Raw genomic sequence first — 19,115 nt, 5'->3', positions numbered from 1 at the left:
AGATAGATAGATAGATAGATAGATAGATAGATAGATAGATAGATAGACTAAATAAATAAATATGAAAAGTTGATGTTTTAATGAGAATCTTTCCTTCTTACACTGTGGCATTTCTCTGTAGTTTGGGGCAATCGTACCTACAATTCTTGGTAGCTACGTTGTTTATATGTTGTAAGCCATATTGTTCATAATGCCCTGCCTTCATTGCTCATTTCATATTTAAGTTATCTTTAAAAGTTATCCAATCATATATCTCATTTCATAGATATAAATATTGTATGTAGGAGGGGTGTTTTGTTTTGTTGGTTTTTCAAGACAGGGCTTTTCTATGTAGACATAGCTGTCCTGGACTCGCTTTGTAGACCAGGCTGGCCTCAAAATCACAGTGATCCCCCTGACTCCACCTCCCAGAGTGCTGGGATTACAGGCGTGTACCACCGTACCCTGCTATGATATTGAGTGTTTAAAGGTTATATCAATCCTGAAAACAAAGTATGGTTATTTATGTAACCCATACTTTGTTGGCTGTTTAAGCTTACTTGATAACTCGTTAGTATATACCAGTATACCCAGCACTTCTGTGAAGGTCTTACTGAAAAAATATTTCAGAACGGCTTTATTCTTTCATAGATGCATGTTTGCTCCTTAATTGATCTTTGGTATTTTGATGATATATATAATTGTATGCACTCAAATACATAAAGTTTTCATCTTTCTACAAATAATACTTCATTAATGCTTGCAAATCTTATGTAATGTATTTGATCTCATGCATACCCATGTCCAGCTCCTCCCATATTCACCCCTTCTTAGCTACCCATCGAACCCCACCTTTCCCTCTCTCAAACCCCATTACATCTAACTTTCACTGTTCAGATACCCCTGGGTGTGGCACCTACCCTGGGGGGCTGACCAAGAGTTCTCACCCTTAGAGAAAACTGACTCTCTCTCTTATCGTTTTTAATAATTGCTTTTTATTTAAGAAGATCCTTTGTAATTGCTTTTACTTGAGAGTAGAGTTAGAAATTGCCACTCCTGTGGCTTTTTTCCTCCAATTTTCTGTGGATTTACCTCTGTAGTTAACTGTTCACACTGCGTGATAACTAATTTTGTTTTCGGCATGAAGTGAGGCCAGGTTATACAACCACAAAGCTTGCCCCTGCTGATGCACTTCCTCCAGCAAGACTCCACATCCTAAAGGTTCCAGAACCTCCCCAAATGGCACTACCGGCCAGAGACCAAGTATGTAAAAACAACAAGAGCCTATGAGGGGCGTTTGTGTTTATGCCACAATATTATTTTAGGCAGGTGGCCATTATATTGCTCTAGTTATATGGCTCAGAACACCAGCTAGTGAGATGCTTCAGTCAGGGAGCAGATGAACAAACAGTGAGATTCCATTGCTGTAATAGTAAACTTCAGGCTTCTTCCCCATGGCCTGATCTGTGGATTAACTATATTCATGGAGAAGATTTGTCTAAAATCACATTGCTCTTTCTTATAACTAGTCCACTCAAATTACATTTATGGCTCAAACACACCCTCACCATTCTTCCTGACTGTCAGTAGAAGATACTCTTTTCTAGTGACTAAGCAGCCACGCAGAGGCAGGCTCACCTGTACTGTGCATTCACCATGAGAGTCCTTTACAGTCTCTGGGCTACGCGTTCATCAGCCCAAAGGCAGAAGTGAAAACAGAGCTTTCCTGCCATTAGTCTCTAGTGTGTCTGGTGTAGTTACCACCAGGGAAATGAACAGGTAAGCAACTGTTTAGATCTCTGACAATGGCTAGAGATTTCAACTCCATTTAAGCCTGTTGGCATTTACCTCTGTGGCCTCAGGGGAAGGCTTGCCTCGTCCTTGATAATCCCAGGGCAATGATCCAAGCAAGGCAGTCCTAGAGCAGAAGCTGGCATTGTGTCCTTGATGGGCAACTTGGCTCATGTGTTTGGCTGTGCTCTGAAACTCAGATTCCCCTCTTCAAACTGACAAAGAGTTGAGTCTTTAAGCATACAGTCCAGAAGAACACAATGCCCCGTTTCAGTGCAAAGCAAAACAAAAGGGAAAAAATTGGGAGATCAATATTCAGGGTTTACTCCCTGGCGCAAAACATGGAAACCAAACAAAACACGTCTCTTTTGAACATCTCTCTGTGTCTGTCACTGTAAACCACCCGTGTTAACAAAGACGAGTCAGGAAATTAGAAGAATAGAGCTTGAACGTTGCATCTGTTCTGGCAACTTAGGAGTTAAGTAAAGCTCTAATATTTTTTGCTTCCTGGATGGACTGAATTTGGCCTGTGATTCCTCTGAATGGCATGTAAAGCAGCCGGCTGGGTGTGAGTCCCTCCATCTCCTTTCTTTCTCACTTTTCAAATATGTCTGGCGAAGACCCAACTTCCCCCTCCTGACTCCACTCCACTTTGCTCTCCTGTGCAGCTGAACACGATTCCAAATGAGAAACAGCATTCCTTCCCAGTCTTTAAAGGAGGCCTCAAGCCCAGTGGGAAAACATACCAATAAATATGTGGACCCCGAATTATTGTACAGTGGCCCTTCCACTTTTCTTAGCAGGTTTCAACCCTGTCTGTTTAGATATCCTTCAGGTTTTTTTTGTTTTGTTTTGTTTTGTTTTGTTTTTGTTTAGTTTATAGTGTTCTGGAATCGTGATTCTTCAGTCATTGACGAAGCACCAAAACATGTGTCTTTGTTCCGGGGCTTTTCATAGCATCAGAGGTTGCAAGTAAAACACGAAAGCACTTGGAATTCCATTAAAGCTACATTCCTTTATCTAAAAGAAGAAAAATGCTGTCTTGGGAAGTTTGTGTCTTCAGACACCGTTAAGTGAAGATATCTACAAGGTTTTTTATGTAACTGAAGATTAACAGTTAACCCTTCCCTATGCCGGCTTCTGAGGGGAAGAGCGTGAAGCAAAAGCAAGAAAATATAGCATCCCTGTGAACAGACTATGTTTTTGTTATTGTTTCTTTTTAAATTACTTCTTTAGTCAAAAACAAGCTGGAGTGGGGCTTCTCTGTGTGGCTTGTGATAAAATTGTAATACAATGTGTTTGGTATTCTAATACACTAGAAAGCTTCAAGAAAATAATTAAAAATAAAATAAAGCTTTAAAAATACATGAATATATTTCAATACTTTATCAGTAACATCAAGGGAAGCATTACAGACACAGATAAATAACAGATAATCTTAACAGTGATGCTAATATTTTTATTTGAAAATTATTCTGGCACTGGGAGGTGGTGGTGCACACCTTTAATCTCAGCACTCCCTAGGCAGAGGCAGGCAGATCTCTGTGAGTTCAAGGCCAGTCTGGTCTAACAGAGGGAATTCTGGGAGAGCCAGGGGCTACAAAAAGAAACTTTCTCTTGGAAAAGAGACAGAGACTGTCTTGTGATTGCCAGATCCCACAAAAGAAAACATAGAGGCAACAACTGAAATTGAAGTTTCCAAATAGACAGATGATAGATAGATAGATAGATAGATAGATAGATAGATAGATAGATAGATAGATAGACAGATATAACAACATAAAAGCTTTAGTGTATGTCTTTATGTATTTATGTATTTAGGGACATAATTATACTAAGATATGATCTGCTCTTTCTCTGAAGTACAACATATGCCTAGCAGGCTGTGTTCTATCTGGTGACCCTGATCTGCTCTGGGTTCCCAGCTGTGGAGCATAAAAAGCACGTAGAGCCTCCTAGAACTTTCCAGGGTCAAGGACAAGCATGCAAGCTTCTTAGCTCCTTCCATCTGTCAACTCAAAAACTTTCACACATCCTCGAGCCCAGGAAGCCTTCTCTCCCAGCGGCGGAACACATTTCCAGTTCGTCATTCCACATCCGTCAGAGAAGGCGCTCAGCCATTTGAGAAGGTGAGATCTGGCAGCTATGTTGAAGGGGAAGACCGGAACATGCAGAACCGCAGTCTCTGGCAAGAAGTAGCAGAACAGAAAACAAGTAGGAGAGAAGCAAGCTTTTTTAAAACCAAAACAAGAAAACTTCCAGGAAATTCAAATTCCTAGAAAGAAACTACACTTTATTGAAATGAGAATACAACTTTTAAAACATCAGGGAATGACAAGGTGCAAGCGGGTGGACCTGAATTCGAGGCCGTGTCACCCATGTAAAAACCTGCGCATGCCTGGTACTGTGGGGCAAAGACCGGCACAAGTCAAGAAGACGGTCTGGCCAGCCTACCCAAACTGGATAGCTTCCAATTCAGTGAAATACCCTACATCCAACACACACACACACACACACACACACACACACAAGTCAATGATTTCTTCACTACTAAGAACCTGAACACTGACAGGAGAGAAACACACGCAGATCACGTATCTATCTGAGCCCTTTAGGTGGCTACTTGAACGTACAGTTGGTGGTAAATGCTTTTTCTGCATTTGGCTGCCTCAAGCATCAGGTGTTTCTTACTCCTCGGACATGTCTGCTGAGTTTCCAGTGTTTTGCTTTTGGCTCCAGTGATATACGTTGGGCCATAGGAGAGCCACCCAGGGTGCCACGGAAGCAGGAATGGCTCCGCTTGCTGGCTGGCATTAACCTCTTGGATTAAAGTTGCCCAGACTGCTGTCAGCAGAGGCCTAGCGTACAGGGCAGAGTCCCAGGCTCTGACCGTCCCCTGACTGGGACTCGGCATGTCTGTCTGCTTCCCACGTGATTGTCATCCCAGAGTCTGAGGAGCCTCCGGCCCCACCGCTCTGCTTGTTTGGACAGAGCAGGCAAAATAGTGGATTTCCTTTTCGCTGAGAGCCTGGGTTATAGTTTCACTTTTATATCTTCTCTGAAGAAACGAAAAGAAGAGGAAAGAGTATCAGGGAGAGGTTGGTTAGATGAAGAATGGATGCTTTGTCTTACCGGTGGTAATAACACAGAGTCACTAATTTTGCCTTTTCTACATTTCACAGAAAAATCTTGGAGCTGGGGAAGAGGGAGGAGCTCGGAGAAGTAGAGGGAAGGGAAACTAAAGTCAGAATATATTGTATGAAAAAATATATATATTTCAATGAAAGAAAAAAAATCTCAGAGCTGACTCCTAAAGATCACCTAAGAAATAACAGAGCTAGAGGGATGGCTCGTTCAGTAAAGCGCTTGCCGCATAAGGATGAGAGCCTGAGTTTGATCCCCAAGATCTACATACCTGGGCATGGCGGGTACCACTTGTACCCACAGACCCAAGTAGGGACAGATGCCTGGAGCTTGCTATACAGCCAGACTAGCTCAATCAGTGAAATGTTCTGTCTTAACAAGGCATATGCCACCTGAGCAACACCACCCATGATTTACCTCTGACCTCTACACTCACATACACGCACAGAGAGAGAGAGAGAAGACAGTGAGAGACATACACACTAGACATAAACATGCATACACAAGGACATACACACAGAGAGAGGAGACATACATGCATGCAGAGAAAGAGGAAGCATGTGCACTTACACACAGAGAAAGACATACACAGAGAGAGGCCTACATACAAGCAGAGACATACAGAGAAAGAAAGAGCTGTATACACTCACAGAAAGAGGCATATACACATAAGTATATGTGTATGTATGTGGGAGGGAAGAAAAGGGGAAACTGTTAAATTTTAAAAAAAAGCAAAAGCAGCAACAGCCAGGCTTGATGCTACATGCCTGCAATCCCAGCATTCAGAAGGCTGAGACAGGAAAATCAGAGTTCAAGGCCAGCCTGTGCTATACAGTGAGGCTCTGTCTGAAACAGCAGCAACAAAATCATTTCATGTAACGGAGTCACTTTATCAAAATTGAGAAAAATAAGACAAAAAATGAAACTTCGCAGCAGTTCACATGTGATACAGAGGGAAAATGTACTTTCTCAAGGCTGAACTTAACATTTTACTTCTGAGAATAAAATGTTTATTGTTGGCTTGCTGTGTTCCAGATAAGTAGCCGGCTCGGATCTGAACAAAGCAATAGTTTTGTTTCTCTGCAGTCAGCACACTCAGACCTGATAGTAAATTTATAATTCTATGGCCTAACAACTAATGGATTGACCTAGTTTACCTCAGGACTTGGGAGACTGAGGCAAGAGGCTTACAGAGAGTTCAAGGCCAGTCTGTACCACATAGTGGGACTCTGTCTCAAAAACCAAGGCAGAACAGAAAACTAGGGCATTTGGTATGAACATTCAGTGTAGCAGAAACAGAAGAATGAGGAACAAGGTAAAAAAGAAAATTTGCCTCAATTGAAAGTATAGAATGAATGTGTATTGCATGTAAGATATTTGAACCTCGAAATTAATATATATATATATATATATATATATATATATATATATATATATATATATATTTCATCATTTCTCTCGCTCATCTATAAAGGCTTGCAGGAATTTGGTTTCAAATGCTGTTGTGCACTCTTGGGAGTGATAGGGAGAGATCCCGACTCCATTCCCACCCTCAAGAGAGTATGCTCTGCTGGAAGAGGAGAAGAGTGAGGGGCTGTGACTGCCCAGATGCCTAGCACAGTGCCTGGGGATCAAGCCAACTGCATATTTTCTTCAAGCCCGGAGCCCCAGGTTATTTGAGGAAGACAAGAATAGCGCTGGTGCCTGGTCTCACAAACGAGTTAGCCAAAAGGAGCGGTTGTACCACCACATGTGAAAATCAGTCTGGGCTCTATACTTGGAGAGACTTTCGCTTTATCTGTTCCTTATGTCTTGATGCCGAGTTCTGTTTGAAAGAAAGATTCTACTTACTATCTTTTAAAATGTTTTGAAAACCCCACTGCTCAAAATTTCTATTTTCCCAGGCATGATGTCTGACGCCTATAATCTTTGCACTCTTGGAAGGCTGAGGCAGGGGAATTGCCTGGGCTAGAGAGTGAGTGTAGGGACAAACTGGGTTACAGTGAGACCCTGCCTAAGAAAGACAAAACAAAATAAATTACTTTACAACTCAGGATCATGTTTATCCATTTGTCCTTTGGCCCAGAGCCTAGCCCCTCCACCCCTTTTCCCCCCATTAACCCTGATCTCTAAGCATGAAGGCCTCATTGCTCTCCCTTCCCTGGATTCTGATCCCTGTGGTACAGTGGGCTAATGAGATAAGGATGATGTCATTATAATTGCAGAAACTATTTCATGGTAATCTTTTGTTTTTCTCTTGCTAACTTTCTGAAGAGAAAAACACTTTATTAGTTATCTGAGCACTGGCAGCCTTTTGGAAACCAACTCTATATGAAGGCTACTGCTATTAGCCACATTGGATGAAGCACTTGGGGATTAAAAGCCGTTATGCAAATGTTTACACATGATTATGACATGGCCCCAGCTTCACACTGGGATGCCACAAACAGCCCAGATAGAAGCAGAAAGCCCTAGAGAGGCAGTGATTTTTTTTTTACAAGGTATGAAATTGTCTTTTAATTTTAGCATGAAGATAGTCACACTTTTGAAGAGTGTCATTCACAGCCATTAGGACGATATTTATGACTGTGAAAGAAAGTAACTCTACTTTGAGGGTTAACCAAGTATTTTAAGAACTGGGGTAGGGGACATGGAGAAGAGGAAAGGAGAGAAGAGATTAAAAATGGGAGAGGTTTTGGGAATGTCTAGAAACTTTGACAATAAGACCTCCCAAAAGCAGGTTTTATCTTTTTCTCTCTGGAAACGCTGAGAAAATAAAATAAAACACCGTAGTTGCAAGATATATTCATATCCGCACACACTCTCCTTTTATTTTATAGTTTGAACTTTTGGTGAGTTCTACCTAGCAGGTGAGAAAGTGGACGAAAGCATAAACCCCACTCTGCCCCACCAATCTTCCCCTGGAGTGTAAGGGCGCTGCAAGAGCGTTCTCTGACTCACACCATGTCCCCCCTGAGGGATGCCTCGTGCTGGTGTAGTGTATACCCAACAGCCCTAAATCATCTTCTCTTGTGGTGCTGGGAGGATTCAAACCCAGAACCCCAAAGGTAACCAGTCAAGACCTCTGCAGCGCCAGCACTGAGCTACATCCCAGCCTCTAAACTTGCTGTTCAACAAAGATAAGAGGCCGCTGTGCGGGCTTCCATCTGCTCTGCATGCACTGGAGAATCTGCTTCCTTCAAGCTCCTTCTCCATGTATGGTAATGATCTAAAATCTTCTCTTTAAAATTAGAGTAAGAAAAAAAAAGGGGGGGAAATTGGCATAAAAGAAGGAGATGCACACGAGCTTACATGGCTCATGTCTCTAACGGAAAATGTTGACAGTCTGAGAGCCTGGACTGGGTGATTTCAAGGTTGTCTGCCTCCAGGGTCCCGTGAGGACAGGTGACAGAAGGAAAAGGTCCTGCCATAGCTGCTGTGAAGCATTGGCAAGGGCCGACATCCCCCAGAGCAGAATGAGCCTAAGCCCAGAAGGTGGTGCTTAAGAAAATAAGAATTCCATGTGCTAAGAAAGAAATCCCTCACCCTGTCAGTACAGAGGGGTAAGCCAGGAACCACTGACACTCGTTCAAATGTGTGTGTGTGTGTGTGAGAGAGAGAGAGAGAGAGAGAGAGAGAGAGAGAGAGATACCATAGCATTTGTGTGGAGGTTCCTCCTTGCACCGTAGGGGTCCTAGGAATCCAACAAAAGCTTGGCAAAAAGTGTCTTTACCCACTGGGCCATCTCACAGGCCTGATGTTTGGTTTTAAATAAAAGACAAAAGGGGAAAGTTGGGAGGAATTCTGACATTTTTCGCTTCGTATTTAGAGTGATTGTGCATTGCCCTCTTCGTGTTAAGTTTAACGGGAGAGAAAGGAATGCGGGGGGGGGGGGGTCACGGGGCGGGGGACGCACAACGCGGATGAAAGTACTGTAGGAAAATGACGCCAGAAAACACCGTAAATTCGAGTTTGTTAGCAGTATGGCTCCAGATTATTTTTTAAAAACAAATCCTAGCAGTGATGCAGTCCCAGCCTCGGAAGGAAGCTCTAAGCCAGGTATCAGTGTCCCAGAGCCGAAGCCGGTGGCGGGGGGGGGGGGGGGGGGGGGGGAGGGGGGGCGGGCCCGCCGGGGGGGGGGGGGGGGGGGGGGGGACCAGGAAGACAGCAGCCTCACAGGGTCTTCTGGAGGGAGTAGGAAAGGAAATCTCTGAGGCAGGAGAAGAACCCCACACACACAAAGGACGAGGGGGCCACAGCCCGCAGTAATCTGTAAATGATTGCTCCTAAAGTCTGGAAGCTTCAGGCTTGAGCTGTGTTTGTTCCAAAAGAAAGCCGAGGAGGACGGAGTTAATAAAGAGAGATTTAACTGAGAACTGTGGTTGGAATAAAGTGGGCTACAAAAAAGGTCAAATTTGATCAGTTGGAGCAGATTACAGGGGCTTTGAAGGGTGGTGTGGAGAGCTGGAACCGGTCTGGGAAGTAATAGAGCACAAGATTGATTCAGGGGGTGGAGAGAAGCCAGGACAAGCGCTTATCAGTCCTGGAAGGAGGAAGAGCCGCGCTGCTGGGCGCTGCTGCTCCAGCCTCAGCCCAGAGCCGCCTCTGCCGGCGTCCCTGCCACCCTGTCCTGGCACCTCTGCTCTCCGATTTGCCTTCCCTCCGCAGCTCTCAGACAATGGTTTCCCTAATCTCTGATTTGGACTCCCTGAGGGGCTGGAAAGTGTTAAGGTAGGCCTGCTTCGCTTTCTCTCCTATTTCAGTTCAAGGCCAGCTCCTGCCCGCCCCCACCAGCCAAGGAGAGCCCAACCTTCTCCAAAATGCCTGCCGGTGGGTTTAAGTGACAGGCCAACACGGATGGAGGAATACCCCGTTCTGATACAGACACAACTTTAAGCAGGTGGGCACGTGAAAGTGGTCCTCAAGTTTCGCGGCAGGGGAGCAGAGAGCATAGGCTCTCTTCAGGAACGCTCAGTGCTGTTTCAATGCTCCCAACGCTGGCTGGCTGTGAAGTTAGTCCTCACGTTTAATTATTGTTTCAGGGATGAAGTAGAATATGGTAGACTTTCTGAGATTTCCCGTAGAAGAGTAAACTATTTAAAAAAAAAAAAAAAATCTCATAGTGCCCATACTTGAAAAGTGCAAAAATATGTGTGTCCCTCCTGCAAATTCTACCCTCACCTCCGTTCCCAGGTCAGTTTTGGCAAAGCTGATATATACAAACTCAGCTGATCAGATAAAATGTATGTAGTAATTCTCTTTCTCTTTCTTTCTCTCTCTCTCTCTCTCTCTCTCTCTTTCTCTCTCTCTCTCCCCACATAAAAAAGTAAGCACTGGTTAAGTCGCTTAGCTGACAGAACGCTTAGGTAGCATACAGAAGACCCTTGGGTTAGATCCAAGCACTGCATAAACTCAGCATGGTGGTACAGGACAGGAACCCCAGCACTCAGGAAGTAGAGGCCAGAGTTCAAAGTCATCCTTGGCTACAAAGGGAATTTGAGGCCAGACCAAAACACTATCTCAAAAATAAACAAATGAATAATAAAAATGTGAAAAAGCGGCCTCTGACTCCTTCACACCAGAACTTAGAACCTGAGCCAGAAAAGTTGGCAAGTTCCTGTGTCATCCCCACTTGAATAAAAGCTGTACCTTTGGTGGAATCCACAGTGACGTGATGGGTTTAGTCTAACTTTAATGCAAGTGGTATTTCCCCAGAGAAAGCATTTGGGACAGCTTTTAATGTATAAAAAAAAATATAAATACAAAATATAAAAATTCAGAGGTGTTTTTATTCTTGGAAGTGGTTCCAGTCAGTTTTCGTGTTTTCCCAAATTCTCCAAAACTTGGTCGTGTCAGAGCTAGCCCAGAGCCCACGCACAGAACACATATGAGGGAAGGATACACATGCCTGGGAACCTGCTACCGATGTTTGCCTTGGGTCAGCCGACTCCTTCGCGCCCTTTCGTGTATTTTAAAGCAATATTCGTAAACAAGAACAAATGAAAATAATAGACCAATATTCATCTTCTTTTCTTTTTCCTGTTACTGCATCATGTTTTTCTCTATCTGTTCTCTTTGTTGCGAGTGAGAGAGATGGCTGAGGGTGAACGCCCAGGCCACAGCCCACATGGGCGGAGCAGAGGGTGTGTTTTATGGGGACAGTTTTCTTCTTCCGCGTTTACGTGGAGTCTGGGCGTCAATCTCAGTTTGCCAGACTTACCTTTTGCCCTCTGGTCCTGAATCTTACATTCTAGGACTTTCTGTACATGCACATTGCATATCATCCAGTATATACTATTTTAAAATCTTTTTCAAATTACAGCATATCTGTGTTCGGCTGCTTGTCGTGGCCATGACTTTAGTGGTCAGGGGCAACGTTGTTCTGTGATGCTCGTCGATTGCTGAGTTAGTTCGTTCGTTGAATGTTTACATTATACATTATTTCCAGGCCTTGGCTTGTACTGACAACAACACAATGAGCATATTTATGTGTACAGCTCTTTACTTTTATTAAGTATATTCCAGGATTTCTCAATGGGAAGGTTCCTGTTATGGGTCCTTTGGTTAATTTTTCTTTGCATGGTCAAACTTTATATTTTAAAAATTGAATCTGTTTCTTGTATGTGTATGCATGTGAGATACACACACACAATCACACAGAGAGAGAGAGAGAGAGAGAGAGAGAGAGAGGTGACAACCTGCAATAATCAATTCTTTCCTTTGCCATCTGGCTTCTGGGAATCAAACTCCAGTTCTTCAGGCCTGGCAGCAGGTACCCTTACTTCCTGAGCCATGTCACTGGCCCCTTAAACTTTATTTTCAATTGGGATGCGGCAGAGCATTTCTGTTAATGCTCTCATGGCAACAGATGCTGAAATAAGTTTCACTTGCCATTTCTTTCTCTGACGACTAACCTGTTTCTAAAACGGGAAGATACCTTAAGAGTGCTTTCGAAACACTCTTTTTGGGCGATTAACTTAATATTACTGCACAAGAAGATGGGGAGGGTTCCGGTTGTCAGAACATGTATGACTTATGGTGGCAAGCTTTGAAAATGAAGTCCTTCAAAGGCCTTCTGAAATAACGTTCCCATCTTAACCTTCTTCAAACTCTGGTGATGTCGCTGTCCTCGTCAATGTGTCCCTTATGCAAGTGAAATGTATTCTGTGCTTAGAGTAAGTGAGGCCGAAAAAGCTTTGGACCCAGGAAAGATAAACATTTGTATGTAGGCAGGCAACTTGTTAGCTATGTAGGGCCCTTTTCCAAGATAAGAAATTATAAATGTGGATGGAATCAGTAAAGTTTTATTGATTCCATTTCCCAATTGCTTACTGTAAAGCATGCTTTTGGCTAACCTGGGGAGTTGAGTATATATCTATGTATGTGTTCATGTGTGAGGGCACACCCATAGGCAAGTAACTGAGCATGTGTAACATGTACACATGGAGGCCCAAGGAAAACTTTGGGTGTCATTCTTAGGTGCTGTCCACATTGTTTTCATTGTTGTTGTTTGGGAGATTGGTTTTTCTTTTCTTTTTTTGTTTGTTTGTTTGCTTTTGTTTTTGTTTTTGAGGTAGGTATCTCATTAGCATAGACTTGCTGAGTAGGCTGGGCTGGTTAGTTAGTAAGCCCCAAGAGTCTACCTTTCTCTACCTCCTCAACACTAGGAATAGGAGCACCACCATGCCAGGCCTTTCTCCCACTGACGTGTGATGCATGAATTGTTTTTCTATTGTTCTAATAAAATTTCTTGACCAAAGGAACTGTGAGAGCTCAGGAAGTGGGGTGAGACTATAAAACCTCAAAACCCACCCCCAGGGATGTATTCCCTCCAGCAAGGTTCAGCCTCCTAAAGGCTCCATAACCTTCTCAAACAGTGCCACAGCTAGGGACTGAGTGTTCAAATACCTGAGCCTAGGGGGTGGGGGGGACATTGCTTACCCAAACCACCACACATAGGTTTTGAGGACCAAATTCACATCCTCAGGCTCATGCAGCACTGTACTGCCTGAACTCTTGCTCCAAACCCCCTAGTTGGCCATTTTGATTCACTGACCTGTTTACTCACCCACAGTAATTCTCTGTCTATAAAGTTTAGGAAAAGCAAAGATTGAGCCTAATTACATCCACGAGGGAACCTTGAAGAAGCACAAGGTATGTGCTTTCATGCCATTCTCAGTTGTCTGTGGTAAGAGTTTTGTCAACAGATGCTTTAACAATCCAGAGAAATTGGGCACAAGACCCCATTCCAGTAAAAAGCGGTGTCTGCCCTCGCCCACCATCAGTTGGCACTGACAGGGTGTCAGAAGGCAGAAAGGTGTTCAAGCCCGTATAACTTGGAATGTTTTCAAGTGTTTGGTCAGGGATATGGCCTGGAGTCCGGCTGCAGCTGCTGCTACTAAAAAGTGATTGCAAGAGAGGTAAAGTTTAAGTGTGTTCCTCACAGTTGAGTGTTGTAAGCTAGGACATTGAAATGGAAAGATTTCTTGAATATGTCTTTGTGGTGGTGCGAATGAAAATGGCCCCCATAGGCTCATAGTGAGTGGCACTATTGGGAGGTGTGGCCTCGTTGGAGGAGGTGTGGCCTCGTTGGAGGAGGTGTGGTTTTGTATAAAGAAGCATATCACTGAGGATAGCCTTTGAGGTTTCAGATGCTGGGGCCGGTGTCTCTCTCTCTCTCTTCCTGCTGCCTGCTGCTCCAGATATAGAACTCTCGGCTGCCTCTCCAGCACCTTGTCTGCCTGCGTGCCGCATGCTTCCAATCAGGACAATAATGCCTAAAGCCTCTGCACTGTAAGCCAGCCCCAATGAAATGTTCCACTTTCTAAAAGCTGCTGTGGTGATGATGTCTCTTTACAGCAATAGAAACCCTGAGACAGTCTTCAAAAAAAAAAATTGGTTATTAATATACTGCTGTTGCCAGGCACATCTCAGGGCATGCAAACCCTTTGCAGAACTTTGTAGTTGTAACGCTCCATCCTAGGTCCTTGTTTGTCGTGTGGCAAAATCAAGGGCGAAGACAGGGTTGTTGGCTGTTTTCATTTTTCCCTCCCCAAGGTACACAAAAGAAACCTGCTACCAAAGGACACACCAACAACTTCCAACCCTGGGACTCCCCTTTTGACCTCTGGGAAAGCACAAACTCTATAGCTTCACAAAAAAGAAAGAGAAAGAGAGAGAAAGAGAAAGAACAAAGAAAGTAGCCTGGCAGCAGTATGATTACTATTGGATTTCCTGTTATGGTATGGCTTCAAAGGTAAAAAGAAAGATAATAGTGAAGAAAACTAAATAGGGAATAAAATGCTGAACACATGGCCTCTCTTCACCCTGCCACACTCCTGCTTCCCTTCTATCAGAGGGCCTTAAGTGTTTCCTAGTTTATTTTCTCATATCAAGATGAGGGAACTGGGTGCTAGAAGGGACTGGAAATCACAGGCTCATTAGTGGGCTAAGCTTTATACCATTCTTACTTTCGTCCTCTCATTGAGGGATTTTCTCCCCCACCTGTATTATTGTTGCCATGTGTCCTCACAGAATTCAAGACTGGTCCATCTAGGATTCTCAGCAGAGCCATCCTGGGCGGTACAGACGTCAGAAGCTGAATGGGATGTAAACACTGTCTATTAGGTCCCCTAGGACCTCCCCTCCCTGCTCTGGTAGGTCACTGAAGCACACCACTACCCATCCTGGTATTCAAATAAGAACAGGGGTCTTTTCTGAGACTGAAACTCCAACCAAGGATCATGCATGGAGATAACCTAGAACCCTGCTCAGATGTAGCCCATGGCGGCTCAGTGTCCAAGAGAGTTCCTAGTAATGGAAAAAGGTACTGTCTCTGACATGAACTCAGTGGCTGGCTCTTTGATCACCTCCCCCTGACTAGGGAGCAGCCTTGCCAGGCCACAGAGGAGGACATGGCAGCCAGTCCTGATGAGACCTGATAGGCTAGGGTCATATGGAAGGGGAGGAGGACCTCCCCTATCAGTGGACTTGGAGCAGGTCTTGGGAGGAGATGAGGGAGGGGGCTACAGCTGGGATGCAAAGTGAATAAACTGTAATTAATATAAAAAATAAATAATAAATAAATAAATAAATACAATTTTAAAAAAAGAATGAAAAAAAGAAAAGTAGCTGCATTCCCTGATTCTTTGTTTTCAATCTTAATTTCATACAAACACTCTCTCAACTCCAGTGGGTCTCTACTCTTCAGGACCTCTCTCTTCGCCAGCCCTTCCTCTGGCTTCAACTGTTTGTGCATACAAGTGGGTAATGCAAACATTCCCAAAGCCACCCATCATATCCTGTTACTTTCCTAGGAGAATAACCAGTACCGTCCTCCTAGCCCTATCTGACAAGAGCTGGGACAGCCTCTCCAGCTGCCTGTCTTCCTTCTTTCCCAGCTCTTGTTGCTCCCCCAACTCTGATCTTCCTCTTTCTCATACAGACAAACACCTCTATGTGGGCTTTAACTGCACTCGTTACTGCCTCCCCTTACCTGGAAATTTCTCCTTAGCTATTGGCAGGGCAGTCATCTCGGCAATGCCTCTCCCAACTCCCACCCAGAGTCATCCGGAAGGCACTCTCCAGTGCCTCCGCTCCCGAAGCAGGGATATTTTCTATGTTCGACTACTTTTTACTGAAAAAGATGTCAATGTGTTATGGTTCTACTCATAGTCTCAACACAGCATTGCCAAAGCCCTGCTGCTTTCATACGTATTTGATTTTGTTGTCTCTGCCTCCCTCATTATGGTGTATAATTCATAGGTTTAATTATTGTATACGCAATGGCTAAAATAATCTCGCTGTTTTTGAGCAGACAGTGAAACACTGAGTAAGGCACGAGTGAATGAACTGGTTAGTGTCTCTCTTATCTGACCATAAACTCTACATAGCCAGGGGTTTTGTGTATTGTTCACACTGTACCTCTGGTGTTTTTCATGGTGGCTTGGTGCTCTCACAGTCAATGAAAAATGAATGAATGGTTCTCAGTTCCTGTGGTAATTCTGTACCAGCCAGCAAAAAAACTTGATTCAGTAATATGGAAATTATCTGTGATTCTGCCTGAGAGCCTAAGAGGCCTTTTTATTGTTCAAATGGAATCTATTCTTTCTAGATAAGCAAATGATCTGAGGTAGAAGTTGGAAAACTTTTTCTGCGAAAGGCCAGTAGAAAATGCCTGAGATTTCCTGGCTGTACAATTACTGTCATGGCCCACCCCTGCTATCGTAGCATCATGACAGACATGGATTAAAAAGTGAACAAAGTTGGTTTGCTGTGAGCCAATAAAACTTTATTTCCAAAAGCAGGGAATCAGTTGTACTTGGCACTTGTGGAGACTTAAAGATGTGACCAGCAACAAAACAGAAGTGATTTGGACAAATAATTAGATTTCAAACTCATACAGCAACATGAATTAACAAACTAGCCTCATTATTAAGAAGCCTGGTTCAAAAGTCAGGGATGTTTGAAGTCATGAGCATTCGATCTCACAATGATGGTTATAGTCTGTAGAAAATGTATAGTTTGCCACATCCCTTAAATGTTTGGATGTGTCAGGAAGCACTAAATAAATAAATAAATAAATAAATAAATAAATAAATAAATAAATAAAACATTTGCCTTGTGAGACATTTCCATTAATGAGAATAGCACATCTTTCTTTTTCATTGATTCCTCTAGCTCCATTAACATACATTTTCCTTTCATATGCCTGACAAACCTTCCGAGATAAATTCCAAATGTATCCAGGAGAGCCTGCTGTGTTTTAACACATCCACATGGAGATGCTCTTTGGTTCATATTACAGGATATCTTGGGAAGGTCTGTAGAAACTGTGAGTATCCACGGGGAAGAGGCAGGCTGGTCACCTGATGACCAGGAATTCATCTTCCTAGAGGTTAGGACAGTAGCTCTCAACCCTCCTAATGCTGCGACCCTTTAACACAGTTCCTCATGCTGTGGTGACCCCCAACCATAGCGTCATTTCGTTGCTACTTCATGACTGTAATTTTGCTACTGTTATGAATCATAATGTAAATATGCTATACGTGACCCCAAAGGGGTTTCGACCCGTGGGGTTGAGAACCACTGGAAGAACTCTCTGTTCTTGTCCTGTGCCAAGCGGCACGCTAAGCTCTCCACTATACTCTCTCATAGCTTCAGAACAAGCCTCTGAGAGTGGGTAGTGCTATTCTCGCCTTTGAGCGACATGGCACACAGAGCAGTTTAGTAACTTACTCCAAAACACACAAATATTTTTGTTTCACGAGTCAGTTACAAGTGCAATAGTGCAGAACTAAGTTGTTTACGGAAGAGACGCCACTCTCCTGTACTCTGCCTTTTATGTGTATCCAAACTGTTTTTCAGCTGGATAAGGCGACGTAAAGTCTGCCTGCTCAAGATGGCAGTGAATGGTACTAACACCAGTGTCTGTGGAGGGGACTCTACCCTGTTTCCCTTGGGTTGGAAATCTGAAGGGCACCGTGTACTAAATATTTGATTTTAATATTAATATTTCTCTTGGGGAGTAGTTGTTCTTGAAGGTAATTCAGTCTTTCAGTCAAGACTAAACTCCCAGCAACTGTTGGACGTGGGGCATTAGATGGAAAGGCGACTGCCAGGCAAGGCTGAAGCAAGGAGTAGAGGTAGCAGCTTAAAGGGGCATACCGAAGGATTCAGGGAAGGTAGAAGAGGTAGAGCCAGAGGTGATGGGAGGAGAGAGATGGCTTCCTACGGAAATTGCCAAAGTTCCAAACCATCCTTGGTACCATCTCATGAGCAAAAGACAGTTGTAAAAATCTTGATGGTGCAAGGCATCAGAGGAATTCGAGGAGTCCCACAGCACAGGCTGGAAAGTTTCTGTGGGACAAGAAGAACCAAGTAGAACAAAAGAGGTTTCACAAGGAGTCGGGAAGGAAACACGATACTAGCCCCAGCTCTAGGCTTAGGGAGGAGATCCTCACTGGGAACAACTGTCTCTGAAGAAAGGCCTACAGCTCCTGCTATTCCTGCAGGAAGCTGCCTGAGACTAACGGCTGCGGAGCTTACACTCAGAATCCCGAGCATAAAATCTCTCTGTGCTGTGCTCTGAGAAACTTTCGCATCTGGAGAGAGACTGGTCTCTGGGCACACAGACTTGTCCCATCCGAGCACTGCCATATCCAGGTCTGAGTCACTGTCGACTGACGGCCTGCAATAAATAAAGGCAGACGCTGCTACCTGGTGAGGGCAGTTTCTAACCGACAGTCTGCTTTTGCAGTAGAGTAGGGTACCCAGCAAGCCGGCGCCAACTTTACTTTGATTTCTATAGGGAGACAAAGCATATTGAAGGGAAAATGATGGAGCTCACGGTGGGGCTGGTGCTCCGGGCCTCAGATACTCAGGAAAGTGGAAAATTACAAAGGGTTTGTCAGTGTAGATGCAGATCTGGCCAGCTGTGTCTCAGAGCAGAAAGTGCTGGCTAGTCTCCCTCAGAGCGTGAGAGGCAGGATTGCTAAGTTTCCTAATCTTTGCATCTTAGGGGAAAAAATGGCTTTTGGTGTTTAAGGAAGAGACATATTCTTGTGTTATGGAAGAAACATAACATCTTTCAGGAACAGAGATGGTCACCAAGCTATAAGGGCCCCTGTGTTCAGACACTAGACCTCACCATCACTTTTTTTGTGGGCTGCTGGAGCTTTCTCAAGCAGAAAGTTTTGAAAGCAGCTGAGTCACCCCAGAAATGTGGTCTGGGGTGACCACTATTAGAAGCTATTAAACTTAAACTACTGGAAATCAAGTCTTTTTATGAGGAAGCAGGGAGTAGAAAAAATTGCTTGCACTGAGTCTATTGTGTTCATCAGCCATGGCTGTGGGCCACTTACAAAGAGGGCTCAGCGGAGTCCGGTCAGAGTACATTTCACCAGGGACCTAAAAAGCTCAATGTGCCGTGTCCCTCCCTCTTCACCCCAGACACTTTTTTAGGCAGAATGTCCCAGATTCTGAGAGTCACCATTATAGAATGATGGCATGAAGAATAATTGTGTACATCCATCTATCCGCCATCACGTACTAGACTCCCATCTTCGTTTCAGCGGGTTAGGGTAGAGGAAATAGAGGACTCTCTCCTTCAAGTCTTGTGTCAGGAGAGTACCCTTCATACCCCCAAGCCACATAATTTACAAAGATAGAAAATATACCTTGGTTCATCAGTACAGCCTAGC

General features: G+C 43.9%; 1 protein-coding gene across 2 annotated transcripts in view; it reads left to right on the top strand.

Annotated features, from left to right (window-relative positions):
- Celf2 (CUGBP Elav-like family member 2) overlaps window positions 1-19,115 on the top strand; it is an 837,937-nt gene that overhangs the window by 281,396 nt on the left and 537,426 nt on the right. The window contains exon 1 of one of the 2 annotated variants that reach the window (XM_055593759.1): window positions 9,571-9,645. The exons of the other annotated variant lie outside the window; for it this stretch is intronic. Coding sequence (XP_055449734.1) covers window positions 9,593-9,645 — 53 coding nt within the window. The 5' untranslated portion in view covers window positions 9,571-9,592. Of the gene's footprint in view, window positions 1-9,570; window positions 9,646-19,115 lie in introns of those variants that run through there. 2 annotated transcript variants of the gene reach the window in all.

Source organism: Psammomys obesus, unplaced genomic scaffold (assembly GCF_907164565.1).
Source record: "Psammomys obesus unplaced genomic scaffold, mPsaObe1.curated_primary_1811, whole genome shotgun sequence".
NCBI lineage: Eukaryota > Metazoa > Chordata > Mammalia > Rodentia > Muridae > Psammomys > Psammomys obesus.
The sequence above is the reverse complement of the archived record's forward strand: the minus strand, read 5'-3'. Positions and strand labels throughout refer to the sequence as shown.